The sequence below is a fragment of the Neofelis nebulosa genome, chromosome 3 (genome assembly GCF_028018385.1).
Source record: "Neofelis nebulosa isolate mNeoNeb1 chromosome 3, mNeoNeb1.pri, whole genome shotgun sequence".
Classification (NCBI taxonomy): domain Eukaryota; kingdom Metazoa; phylum Chordata; class Mammalia; order Carnivora; family Felidae; genus Neofelis; species Neofelis nebulosa.
Window position 1 is genome coordinate 205,926,026 of NC_080784.1, and position 12,924 is coordinate 205,938,949.

At 57.2% G+C, this 12,924-nt stretch overlaps 2 protein-coding genes across 4 annotated transcripts in view; one reads left to right on the forward strand and one right to left on the reverse strand.

Annotated features, from left to right (window-relative positions):
- Positions 1 to 12,924, reverse strand: part of RNF4 (ring finger protein 4) — a 170,742-nt gene that overhangs the window by 133,542 nt on the left and 24,276 nt on the right. The gene's annotated exons all lie outside the window — the stretch shown is intronic.
- The window catches only part of ZFYVE28 (zinc finger FYVE-type containing 28), a 120,130-nt gene that overhangs the window by 55,290 nt on the left and 51,916 nt on the right, over positions 1 to 12,924 (forward strand). For all 3 annotated transcript variants that reach the window (XM_058719623.1, XM_058719622.1, XM_058719624.1), the window contains exons 2-3: positions 2,021 to 2,161; positions 11,721 to 11,858. In XM_058719623.1, coding sequence (XP_058575606.1) covers positions 2,021 to 2,161; positions 11,721 to 11,858 — 279 coding nt within the window. The remainder of the gene's footprint in view (positions 1 to 2,020; positions 2,162 to 11,720; positions 11,859 to 12,924) is intronic.

Sequence of the window (12,924 nt, forward strand, 5' to 3'; positions counted from 1 at the left end):
GCATTGCCTGCCCTGGTGCGTTGTGACCACGACAGCTCCAGGCCGGCTCCGTGGGAGGCACCGGGCCACAGCGAGGCATCTGCTGTGGGACTGTCTCCACCGTGCCCCCTGCTCTCCCTGCCCTCCCACCCCACTGCTGTGAGGGGAGCCGGTGGGTTTGGGGCCAGAAGGAAGCTAGCGGCCTCTGGTGACTGAGGTCAGCTCCCGAGCAGGCTGTCAGGTGCCCAGGCTCGGTGCCAGCAGAGCCCGGAACATGTCATTGGCCGGCGGTGGCCTCAGCCCCTTGCTGCAACCTCCTCTCAGGAAGGGACAACCCCTGTGTAACTGGTAACAAGGTGCTGTTTGAGGCACTCCTCTCCTTCTTGGGACATGGCTTGTGGGATCCAGGACCTCGGGAGGGGAAGCTGGCAGCCACCAGGGGAGCCAGGTCACAATTCTGAGACATTGAGAAGCAAAGAGCAAGGCCTCAGGGCCTCCCTAAAAGTCAGTAGCCCCAAGGCCACGGAGGGTGCCCCCAGCCCCTGCCTGCCACGTCACCCCTCCCTGGGACTCCAGACCTGTAGGGGAAGGGCCTCGAGATGTCTTCTGAGCATCACTTTCCACGCTACCAGTCAGTGGAACAGGAAAGAGGCACAAAAGTACTGCCTAGCCCCTGACCCCAATCCTGTTCCTGTTTTGTCACAGAGGGGACACTGGTCACCCTCCTTGGAGTGACAGGAACCCAGCAAGTCAGCTGAGCCCACTGAGGGTACACACTGGCTCCCGGGACCAGAGAGGGTGTGAGGCACTGGGTCGCCAGTAGGGCGGGGGTCTGAGTCCACCCCATCCCAGGTCGTGCCCCCGGGCCCCCGCACCCCGGGCAGAGTGGGTGTTCAGGCAGCGTTTGCTGGGTGAATGGGTGACAGAACAGATGCTCGTCTCCTCGACTCTCCTGGAAAAGCCCCGGGAAGGCCGCCCTGGCCCAGCCAGGGGCGCATGCCCCCCTGCCCCCAGGCAGGCACCACAGCTGGGAGCCCCCGCCCGCGGGTCTGCTCTGCCTCATTTGGGGTCTCCCCCCGGGCCAGCTCGAGAGCTGACCGAGTCAGGCACTGAAGGGCCCGGACCCCTGAGCCGAAGAAAAGCCACCCGACGGGCCGCACAGGGGAGGGGATGGAACGCCAGAGCCAAGAGGACCCCCGAGATGGGAGAAAAAGGGACACCAAAGATTGGGACAGTAAGTTACCTGCATTTAACAGCATCAGGGGACAAGCAACCGTGTGCTAACTCCGTGAGGATGAAGAGTGGGTTGTGCTGACTGTGCTGCGAGTGTGCGTGTGTGTGGTCCCCCGGCACCTTTGAACGCCTGCCTGGTTTGTGGTCTCGCCCTCTCCTTTCTTTCTCTGCGCGGTCGTGAACACCACCACTTATGAAAGTATCTCCAAGGGCGTCATCGCTTTTGCTCTGGGTTTCTCCTGATCCTGGAAACTCAGATCCTTCCTGCCTCAGGCCAGAGCGGCTGCAGTGCAGAGGCCCTGAGGCCAGTGTGTGGAAGGAGAAGGTCGCAGGCCGGGGCAGGGGTGGCGGGGGCGGCCAGGGTGCTCAGGGCGGTCGGCAGCCGGTCAGGAGAGCAGGGGTGGGGGTGAGGGGCCTCCTGCCACAGACCACTGGCATTTTCTGGGGGATGGAAGCCAGGCTGAGGGCTGAGAAGGTTCTAGAGAACAGATTCGCGGATGGCAACCACTTATGGCACCACAGTCCCTCAGGCTTCATTTGAGGAAATTGTGGGGTGTTGGTCGGACCTGCGTCCTTCACCGGCTGCCATTGTAGTCTCGTTTTAGGAGCAAGTCCCTTGTTAAGAGCCGATTCTACTCTGCCTCTGATCCCTACACCCCACCCTCCCTGAACTCCTGCGGCCGGGAAGGCCTCCTGAGAAGTGAGCTGAGATGCAAAGGGAGTCAGGACAGGTGCCAGGTTCCGTGAGGGGTGTGGGGCCCGGGAACAGTGATGCTCCCGCTCACGCCAGCGCCTCTCTCCCCCGCAGAGGTCGGACCCACAGCTGCTCGCCCAGTTCTACTATGCGGATGAGGAGCTGAACCAGGTGGCCGCCGAGCTGGACAGTCTGGACGGGCGGAAGGACCCGCAACGGTGCACGCTGCTCGTCAGCCAGTTTCGCTCCTGCCAGGTGAGCGGGCGTGGGGCCGAGGGGCCTGTCGTGGGGGAACCCGAGGCCTTGTCACCTGCTGAGCACATCTCAGGCTGGCCTGGCTGACGTGCTGGGCGCCCCCTGGTCCAGCCGCGCACCGGGCCTGGAGGACACTCGACCCCGAGTGGGACAGCGTGGGGGAAGAGAGCCAGGCGAGAAGTGCAGGCTGCCCAGGGCACTCTTCCCGAGCAGAGGTAGGGGGAGGCGGGATGAGCAGGAGCCGGCAGGGTCTTGGCCAGGGAGCAGCTAGCAGGGGGGAGGGGTCAGGCTGTGGGGTGGGGGCGCTCAGACTCTGGCCGTGTTGCACGGTTCAGAGCCAGCCGGGGAAGCGACACCAGAAATGTCCTGCAGTTTAGCCAACGACCAGTGTCAGCACATGAGATGTGTTTCAGTTTTGTCGAGTGACAGGCAGGGTCTTTCACAAAGTTCCAGAATGTTCTTGGTGCATTCTGCCCACAAGTCTTACTGGATTCCGTCTGCCCTGGGAAGGGGGCTGGAGTGTGCTTCCCAGATCCCGGGGGGGGGGGGGGCAGGACGGGGTGGGGGGTTTCGAGGAAGCCAGCGTCCCACTGTGTCTTTTAAGCATCAGGACAGTTAGATAAGGGTTTTGGTTCTTACAGGCAGGTCCTGGCTGGCCCTGGAATGACCAGGAGCCCCTCCCCTCTCCTAGGGGGCTGGAGGGCCCAGGGGGGCCTCTGGACTTGCTGGGCCATTGACACTCCCCCTCTCCCTCCAAAGAATGTCCTTCCTTGTGCCCTCAGCACGTGGACCTTGCAGCTAGGAGGTCTCTCTCTCCTGCCCCGCCTGCCTGAGCTCCCCCCCCCCCCCCGCCCCCGCAGTCAGTTTGTCCCTGACCTGCTCCGGCCCGTCCACTGGCTGTCGTAGTTGCAAGTTACACACATTGACCAGATGGGGTGGCAGCTACATCAGGGGCTTTGCAGAGCCTTGACAGGGTGACAGCAGAAAGGGCAACTCTCTAGAATTAGGCGTGGGCAAGGCAACGTTCTTGGAGAAAGAAGTCACAAAAAGCTAAAAGGGTCTCGCACTCCTACGAGCATCTTGAACTCCTCCCTCCTCTAAGACTCCTGTGTCAGGGTCCCAGGCCCAGCCCAGACTTAATGCCCCATGAGGAGGACACACAGGACGTGGCACAGTCATGCTCACGGCTGGGATTTACCCCGGTGAAAACAAAGCACAATCGGCACAGGGTAAAGGGGGGCCGGGGGGGCAAGTCCCGAGGAAGCAGGCGCCAGCTGCCCGCATCCTCTCCCGGGGCGTCAGGTGGGGCGCGTTGTGACAACACGTGTGGGGTCTCGGCCACCAGGGGAGCACATTAGAGACACAGAGCAGGGCTCCCGCCGGCGGCCGGTCCCTCGGGCCACTCTCCCTGGCGCAGCCCAAACCGCAGGCCCCCGGGAGGAAGGTGTCGCCATGGACACGGCATTGGCGTGACCGGGTGAGGCACAGGGGCTGCTCTGGTCAGTGGGGGAGCCGGGGACGCTCCCGCCAGCCGGGTGCCCAGACGCCTGCTCAGGGGCCTCTGGGGGGCCTGCTGCCAGAGCTCCTGACCCAGACTGGCACAGTGAGAAGTCGTGGGTCCCAGCTGCGTACTCTGCCCCCCTCCCAAGAAGGAGGGTTAGCGGTGCCGCCCAGGGATGCCTTTGTGTACGTGCTCTGATTTTATGAAGGCTCATCATGGTAACATATTTAACTGGCCGCTTACTGGGGCCCTGTGGGCTGTGTAAGGACTCCTGCCAGAGCGGATTTCAGCAAAGCTCAGGCATTTAGGTTGAAAGTGTCTGTCATTTCTTTCTTTTTTTTTTTTTTTTTAAAGTTTATTTATTTTTGGGACAGAGAGAGACAGAGCATGAACGGGGGATGGTCAGAGAGAGAAGGAGACACAGAATCTGAAACAGGCTCCAGGCTCCGAGCTGTCGGCACAGAGCCCGATGCGGGGCTCGAACTCACGGACCGTGAGATCATGACCTGAGCCGAAGTCGGCCGCTTAACCGACTGAGCCACCCAGGCGCCCCGAAAGTGTCTGTCATTTCTAACATCTGCCTTAAATTAGGACATTGTCTTTTCAGATTTGACTGCTGTTTCCCATTCCATTCGACTGTCATGATGCTGGTTTGTTCGTTTGTCCGTTCATTCATTCACTCGCTCATTCATTCAGCAGCAGTCACTGGAAGAGGGTCTGCCTCTGGTTGGAGGGGTGGATGGTGTCACAGAAGGGAGGCAGGCTGAGAGGGGGCAGGCGTTTGCCGGGTCATGGCAATCAGGGAGGGCTGCTTGTACAGGACCCATGTGCACAGGGTGATGTGCCCGCCTTTGCAATGCAGACTCTGGGGAACTGCAGTTAACATGGGACTGCAGCCCACTCTGCAGGGCCACTTGGCGGCCTTGATTTGAGAGTGCTGTCATGCTATGCAGGTCACTGGAGGCCAGGTTCCGGGGCCCCAGGCCCCTGGCATTCCCAGCCCCCGTGAGTCAGCCCCGGGAAGGATGTGGCCACCACAGCCAAGCACCTGGAGGCCGTGACTTTCTCTGCTTTGAGGCTGGTGGCTCGGCACTGGCCATGGGAGCTCTCCTCGTCCCCCTGCTGTCTGACCCTAACCTTGGTGACGGGTCCCTGAGTCTTCCTGTCTGGGGCATCTCAGGGCCCCTAGGCCCCCTGAACCCCAGCACAGCCCTCTGCTGAGCGTGGCATCTGTGTGGGGCATGCATGGTGGCATCAGCCTGGCCTGGCTTAGTTCTCCAGGGGCCCCTGGAGGCGTCCACGTGTGGGTCTCTGACTGGGCACCGTTCAGTTCTGTTTGAGTCAGTGCTCTGGCTCCAGTGTGGGGGTACATTCAGTCTTCCTCAGGGTGGGGAGGGCCCCCACAGAGGCCCTCTGGGTGATGGCCTCGCCATTTAATGCCTGCTGGGAAGTCTGATTTCTCTCACCAGTGAGTCCTGGGGGCTTCATGCACCCCGATTCTGGCCAGAGCCGGGGCCAGTGCTCCACGACCATCTGCTTGCTCAGCTGACCGTTAAAAGGTGCTTGGCATCCGGCTGGTCGGCCCTTGGGAGTGCAGGCGGGAGCCTGGCGGGCTGCGGTGGTCCACGAGACCCACAGCACATGCTGCCTGCTCACCGGCAGGTGAAGGGCAGGTGAAGGGCAGCTGGTGCGTGTCTGCAACCTCTTCTCTCCCGTGCTGCTTCCTCAGCCAGCTCTGGTGGGGGTGGGGGCTTGCTGGGGACCCAGAACACAAGGAAGTCCCATCAACATTCATCCGCACGCAGTGTGCGGACTTCTCTTAAATGAAGCTGTGTTGTAGGCCCTACCCCTGGGGTGTGTAGTATCTTGAACCTTTCTGCCCCATAATGGGGTCTGTTACATAAAGTCTCCAGGCAGATGCTAGGTGCAGAGTAGATGCTCAAAAACCAGGAGCCTCGGGGCACCTGCGGGGGGCTCAGTCGGGGTGCCTGGGGGCTCAGCTGGTTGAGGGTCCGACTTGGAGATCAGGTCATGATCTCACGGTTTGTGAGTTCAGGCCCCACGTCAGGCTCTGTGCTGACCCCTCGGAGCCTGGAGCCTGCTTCGGATTCTGAGTCTCCCTCTCTCTCTGCCCCTCCCCTGCTTATATTCTGTTTCCCTCTCAAAAATCAATAAATGTTAAAAATATTTTTAAAACTACTTAAAAAAAACCCAACCCAATAGCCTCCTTTCGTCTTCTTACAAGAGTGATACTGTGAGAAGCACATGGGCTGTGTTGGTGAGTCCCGCTCTCCCTGGGCTGCCCATGGGGGGCCGTGGGGGTGAGTCAGTGGGGGGCTGAGAGCCGGTGCGGTGGAGAAGGCCCAGGACCCCGTTGGTGGCTCCACCTTGCTGGCTTTGACTGTAGAAGGAGGCTGAGTCATTGGTTTTCATCGAAATGACCTTCTAGCTCATGAAAATTACGGACCGGGGCACATGTGAGTGTGCAGTTTGTGTGTGTTCTCTTGCTTCAGAAACCATAAAGGATTAAAAACCATAGCTCCGAAGGATGAAGTAAATCCTGGATTGTTGCGATGGCCGAGTTGCGCCCCAACCCCCCATTCATATGTTCAAGTCCTAACCCCCAATCCTAAAGACGTAATTAAGGGAACATGAGATCGTCATGGGTGGGTCTGACCAGTGTCCTTGTAAGAAGAGAAGAGGGACGACCGTGTCAGGACACGGGGAGAGGACAGCCGTCTGCACGCCCAGGAGTGAGGCCTCAGAAGCCAACCTGCCCGTGCGTGGATCTCAGACTCCCAGCCTCCAGGACCGAGAGGAATAAATGTCTGTTGTCTGGGCCGCCAGCTGCAGGGCTGTGTTATGGTGGCCCCAGGACACTAGTATAGTTGGGTTTGGATTTCGTGGTGCAAACGGGCTTGAAGTTGCTCTGGGCTGGATTCTGCCATCGACCTGTTTTCCCTAAGTCACACCGTAACGTTTGGGCGTCAAGGGAGTATAATTTTAGATGCTTCGGTGAAGAAAATTAAATGGCAAAATGTGCTAACAGACCTAGTACCCAAGTGTAGCTGGTTAATGGGTCATGGTGGGAGCACGTGAGCCTTGCTGTAGCTCTGTGGTGTGACAGTTTGAGGTCTCCCCCGTGTGCGTGACCTGGCGAGGGGCACCCCCGAACCTCCCCGTGCCGGAAGGTGCTGGTGCCCGCCGTGGCAGAGGTGGGTTCTCGGGGAGAGGGGGGTCCCTGGAGTGCCCTCACTGCAGACCCCAGCCTCCTGCCCACTGTGTGCTGCACCTGGGTGCACGCGTGGCCAGATGTCTGGACTTGCTGTCACAGGGGCTGTGCCCGGGGAGGACCGGGGCCGGGGGAGTCCCAGGAAGGCCGACCAGCTCCGCGGCAAGGCCGGGGAGCTCCTCACAGAACCCTCCCTTTGCAGTGACTGCATTGTTTCCGTACTGACTGTTGGGCATTCCTTATATACTCTGGACAGCAGCCTGCATCACATTATGACGTACAATTATTTTCTCCCCGTCTGTGGCTTGTTCTTTCATTCTCTGCCCAGTTTTGTGAAGGACGTAAGTTTTAGATTTTGAGAAAGGTCAGTTACCCACTTTCCCCCTTGTAGGTCGTGCCTTTGACATGTTCTCTAAGAAGTCTTGGCCTGACCCAGGGTCATCAGATTGCCCCCCGTGTTTTCCTCTAGAAGTTCTGTGGCTTCAGAACTATGATCCATATTGACATAACGTCAGGACACAGTGTGAGGACCGCACCGACGTTTTTTATTTATTTTTGCAAATGAATTTTCAGTTGTGCCTGCACATCGTGCTGAAAAGACTGTCCTTTCTCCACTGAACAGGCTGCATTTTCTGTACTAAATGACACCTTTATTGACAATCAGTATCCAGATACGTGTGGGCCTAGTTCTGGGCTGTCTGTTCTGTTCCCTTGATCTGCCCGACTTCGGGCCAATTCCACACCGTCCTGATTAGGGCGGCAGATTTATCCTTGGTGTTAAATCACGTCGTGTCAGATCTCCAACTTTGTTCTTCTGTTTCAAAGTCGTTGGGGCTGCTCTCAGTCCTTCGCATTTCTGTACGAAATAGAGCAGCTTCGTATAAGTCTACTAAACCGCCCGCTGAGGGGCCGAACGTGACCACGCTGGATCCGCACATCAGTGTTGGGGAAAGCGTGCGGTTTCACCACCGAGCACGGTGCTGGCTATCGCCGCCTCCCATGGACACCGCTGGCAGGCGGGACAGGGATCCTGGGATTCCTGGCTCTTCAGTGCCTGGGAGACAGCGTTCTGGTGCCTTCTCACTTGCCCTGTTCCCACGGACCCAGAGTCACCTGAGGCTTTGTTCTGTGCGTGTAGTATCTTTTCCTCTTACTACGTGTGAAGTTTTCTCTTTTCACTGGTTTCTATCAATTTTATCATGCTGTGAATTGGTGCAGCTTTCTTCGTGTTCCCTGTGCTTTGGGTTCATGGAACTTCTTGGACCTTGAGCTTATTGTTGGTCATTAAATTGGACAAAAGTTGGTCGTAATTCCTTCAAAGATTTTTTCTGTCCCCTTCCTTCTTTCAGGTCTTGAGTGATAAGCCCCTTTGACATCTTTTCTTTTTATGCTTATTTATTTTTTGAGAGAGAGAGAGAGAGAGAGAGAGAGAGAGCAAGCAAGGGAGGGGGAGAGAGAGGGAGAGAGAGGATCCAAAGCAGACTTCGTGCTGAGAGGGCAGAGCCCTATATGGGGCTCGAAACCACCAGCTGTGAGATCAGGACCTGAGCCGAAGTGGGACGCTTAACCGCCTGAGCCCCCCAGGCGCCCTCTTTGACATGTTGAAGTCTGACACTCAGCAATGAGCTGTTATGTGTTTTGTTATGTGTTTTGTTCTCAGACTCACTGGAGAGTTGCTTTGTCTTCAGGTTTGTTGTTCTTTTCTAATGAAATGTCTCATCTGGGCTTAACCTCATCCAGTGGATTTGTTTTCCTCTCAGATAGTGTCGTTTCCCTCCTAGATCGGCGTGGGCCCTTTTTCTTTGTGGCCTCAGCGAACTTTTGGGACACGTGGGAGTCTGTTGTAAGGCTCAGCTCCTCCTCCACCATGTCCCCCGGTGGCCACTGCACCACCTGCATCAGGTCGGCCTGAGTTTTCTTTTTATCATGTGTCATCTTTTCTTAATCCTTTGCAAGCCTGGTGATTTTTTATTAAACGTCTGACATTACAAATCTCGCCTTTCTGGGAGCTGAATAATTTTGTATTCCTACCAGTCTTTTTGAGCTTTGTTTTATAATGTGGTTTGGTTACTCAGAAACCGTCTGATCCTTTGGATCCTATTTTTTAAAGATGTTGGCGGGGGTGGGGGGGAGTGCGCCTGGGTGGCTCAGTCGGTTGAGCGTCCGGCTTCGGCTCAGGTCATGATCTCGCGGTTTGTGAGTTCGAGCCCCGCGTCGGGCTCTGTGCTGACAGCTCGAGCCTGGAGCCTGTTTCGGATTCTGTGTCTCCCTCTCTCTCTCTGCTCCTTCCCTGCTCATGCTCTGTCTGTCTCACTCTCAAAAATAAATAAACATTAAAAAAAAAAAGTTGGGGGGTTCAGAGCTGAGTTTAATCTGGTGCCAACCACCCTCATCACCACAGCCGCGACACCTCTGGGTGCTCTGCCTTCTGCCACATGAACAGAACTGAGCTCTGGCCGCCGCTGCCTCCACTGCGTGCGTTGCCTCCTTGCTGGTCTCGCGGGCATGTGTCCTCACAGGGCCCTCCCGGATCCGCGTGGTTTTCCCTGGGCAGCTCTCTGTCCTCTGGCTCAGGGCCTCTTCTTCTACTGTCCCGGTCCTCTGGACTCTCAGCTCTGCTCTTAACTGGGGAGTCTGCTGGGTCCCGCCTGGGGGCCCTGCCTCCGGACCGGGCCCTGAACGGTTGCTCTGGGCCGTGAGCCAGGCAATCAGGGCTGTCCTGCCCATCTCTCTTCTGCCTGGTGGCTAGTGTCTTGGGAACCATAGTCTTGCTTTTCCCGTTACTGTTGTTGTTGCTTGAGGGAGGCAAATTCGGTTCCTGTCACTTGCACATTGGCCGGAATTGGAGGCCCTGCAACTGCTTGCTGAGACACACTCTGTGTTCAGCACGGTTCTGGGCACTGGGGGCCCAGCCGAGACTAGAAGGAGACCCTCATCCTCGGGCAGCTGATGTCCTCGCGGGCCAGGCAGGGTGAGGAGTGGGTCCAAGCAGCTCATAGGAGGTCAGAGCCCTGGCTCCCCCTAACAGCAGACAAACACCTAGTGCTAACTATTGTGACTGCCCCTATTTGTTCGTTAGCTTGTTGAATCACCAGAAAGGGGCTTTCCTACCCAGAAAGCCTTTAAAAAGGAACTCCCAGCAGTACCACTTGACGTTGGTTGAATTTTATTTTTAGTTTTTGTGTTGTGAGGCAGAATTTCCTTCAGGGTTTAATGCATTGACTTTTGCATTAGAAAGGTCATGCTTCCCACCTGTAGTGATCTTCCATATCTGCTTCCTTTTTTTTAAATGTTTATTTATTTTTGAGAGAGAGAGAGAGACAGTGCTGGGACAGCCCGTGTGCTGGGACCGTACATAGCTGTCCATCACAGGTGGGGCTTGTGGAGACGGGCAGGCGTGCGACCGTGACAGCGACAGAATACAAGACTGAAAAGGAACCGTGCCCAACGTGTGGTCTTTCCTCCGGCGACACTTTCCCTGCTTCTGTGTTTTCCACTGTTTCCAATTTTCCTGTGGTAAATGTGCCTTAATTTTATCCTTAACAAATTAAAGAAAAAAACTAAACTTTCAATGTTCCTATAATTCCAGACAGTGAATGGTAGATGTGTAAAGAACAGGATGATTTTAAGAAAAGAATGAATGTGATTTAAGAAGCAATAAAATGAGCATGCTTCCCTTATGTGTACAAAGAGTTCAAAACAGTTTCTTATCCTTTGTGTTTTGAACATGAGGAAATTAAGTAAAATAATTCTCAGGAGTCTTTAGAACAAAAGTTACCATGTATTAAGACTTGCTGTGGGCCAAACGGAGCCAAGAGTCTTACAGCCTCCAGCTCACACAGCCCTCCTGAAGGGCTGGTCTCCTTTTCCAGGCCTCCTGGACGATCAGAGAAGTTAAGCGGCCCATCCCAGGTTGCACAGCCGTGAGGGGCGGAGTCAGGGTCTCCACCTCCTGGAAGGAAGGGGGCACTTCTTCCTCGCTGGCTGACTGACATGTTGCCGTGATTGATCTGCTGGTTCGAGAAGAGTCTGAGGGGATGCTCGGCCTGCTCTGTCTACAAAACTGAGGTTCAGAGAGGACAGTGGCTTTGCCCCCGGCCCTGGTTGCTGAGTCTGCCAGATGCCCTGGCCCCTGTGGTCACTGGTGCGGGGGGAGGCCCTCACATAGGACAGGCCTTGGAGTCCTCTGTGGCGGGTTTGAGAAGCCTGGTTTTACATACTGTCCCTCGGTGGCCTTACTCCCGGACAGCTGAGCTTGTCTGTATTGTGAACAGACCCAGGATGACACAGGCTTGTGGCGGTTCAAAGTGAACTTTTTGTGTACCTGTCCACCTAGCAGTGCCATTTCTCTGGCTCTGTCGTAGGACATTCATGTACAGGTGTTGCGAGAGAGGTGTTCAGGGACAGTCCTCGTGGCCTCGGCTGCAGGGAGTGGGCATGGGTCAGCAGGGGAAGACAAAGGCATACGGCCAGCGGCCGGTACAAAGGGCGAGGAAAAATCTACATGGTGACGTGGGAGGCTCCCCCAGGCCCGCGGTGAGCAGAGGAGATCACAGAGTAATAGCCACAGCACTGCCCGCGCTCTGGCTACATGAGTGTGAGGAAGGGGCGTGGGGAAGGGGGAGCGGGACTTCACTCTGGGTGCTTCCGGACCATGCGAACTTTTGTAGCAATTGCAGAGCAAGCAGGGATCCATTACCATATCACCCTCATGATCTCAAAGAACAGGAAAACACACTGTATGTGTTTTTCATATTTTTCAAGCAGTACCTGACGGCCACCAGCTGGGGCTGTGTCTTAGCGCCCTTTCTCTGTTTCTGATTCAGGACAACGTGTTAAACATCATTAACCAGATCATGGATGTGTGCATCCCCCAGGACCGAGCCCCACGGGATTTCTGCGTCAAGTTCCCCGAGGAGATCCGACATGACAGCCTGGCGGGCCAGCTGTGGTTTGGGGCCGAGGTAGCGGGCAGCCAGCTGGGTCCAGGGTCACGGTGTGGGGCGTTGGGCCGCACCTGTGTGCACCTGCGGGGGCAGGGACCTGGTGTCTCCATCCCCCTTCAAGAGCCCCACCCGCCATGGGTTACGGATGGCGCGTTCTGATTAGGCCGTACGCCCCTTTGGAGGTGTGGGAAAGCCATGAACCTGCTCCCTCCAGATCTACATAAGCCAATATGGACACGAAGCTTCATGTGCAATTTCTGTGAGGTTCTCAGGCCCCCAGATGTGAAGGGTCTCCAGGTGGTTCTTACCAGCAACAATCCTAAATTAGGAGCAGTGTTTCCCTCGCCCTCTGACAGGAGGGGTCATTCTTGCCCCGGGGGCTGGGAGCTGCGTTCGTTCGGGTGCCTTAGTGGAGCCACCACCCTCTCCACCCCTCAGACCTTGACCTTCATCTCCCAGCGAGGAGACTACAGCCTGAGAGGAGGGTGCCTGACCCGTGGTGGCCGGACCAGCCTCGCCCCAGCCAGCTGTTTCCTGTACCCACACCTCGCGACCCCTCCCTTGGCCATGCTGGGGTTCTCAGCCTGTTTCTGCCTCCCTCCTAGTGAATCTCGGGAATGCCCTGACTTCCTCGGGCACGGCCTGGCCCTGTGTGTCCCCCACCTGACCCCTCTCACCCTGCTCACCCGAGCCGCCTGATGGGAGGGTGTCCTCGCCAAGGCCCCAGTTGGTGTGGGTGGCCCCAGGCAGGCTAGCCCTGTCTCTGGTCTCAGTTCTCACCGCTGTAGAGTGGGTCCCAGGGGCAGGGAGCTGTGGAGCCATGACATGATGTAGGTCCTGGGCCCCGTGGCGCTGGGCGCCGTCTCTCCCGTGTGGTCCCGGTGCCAGCCAGCTCCACGCTCCCCTCCAGGGTGGGTGGGAAATCAACGACACCACACTCCGCCCCCCGGGAAAGTGCTTGTAGTCCCAGCTCCCCTCTGGGTCACTGCTGACAGGATAAGACTTTGACGGGTGCTGGCCCGAGGTGGGCAGGGGAATCCCACAACACCACAGCCCCACACGGGGATTGCGTGGCCGCCCCTTG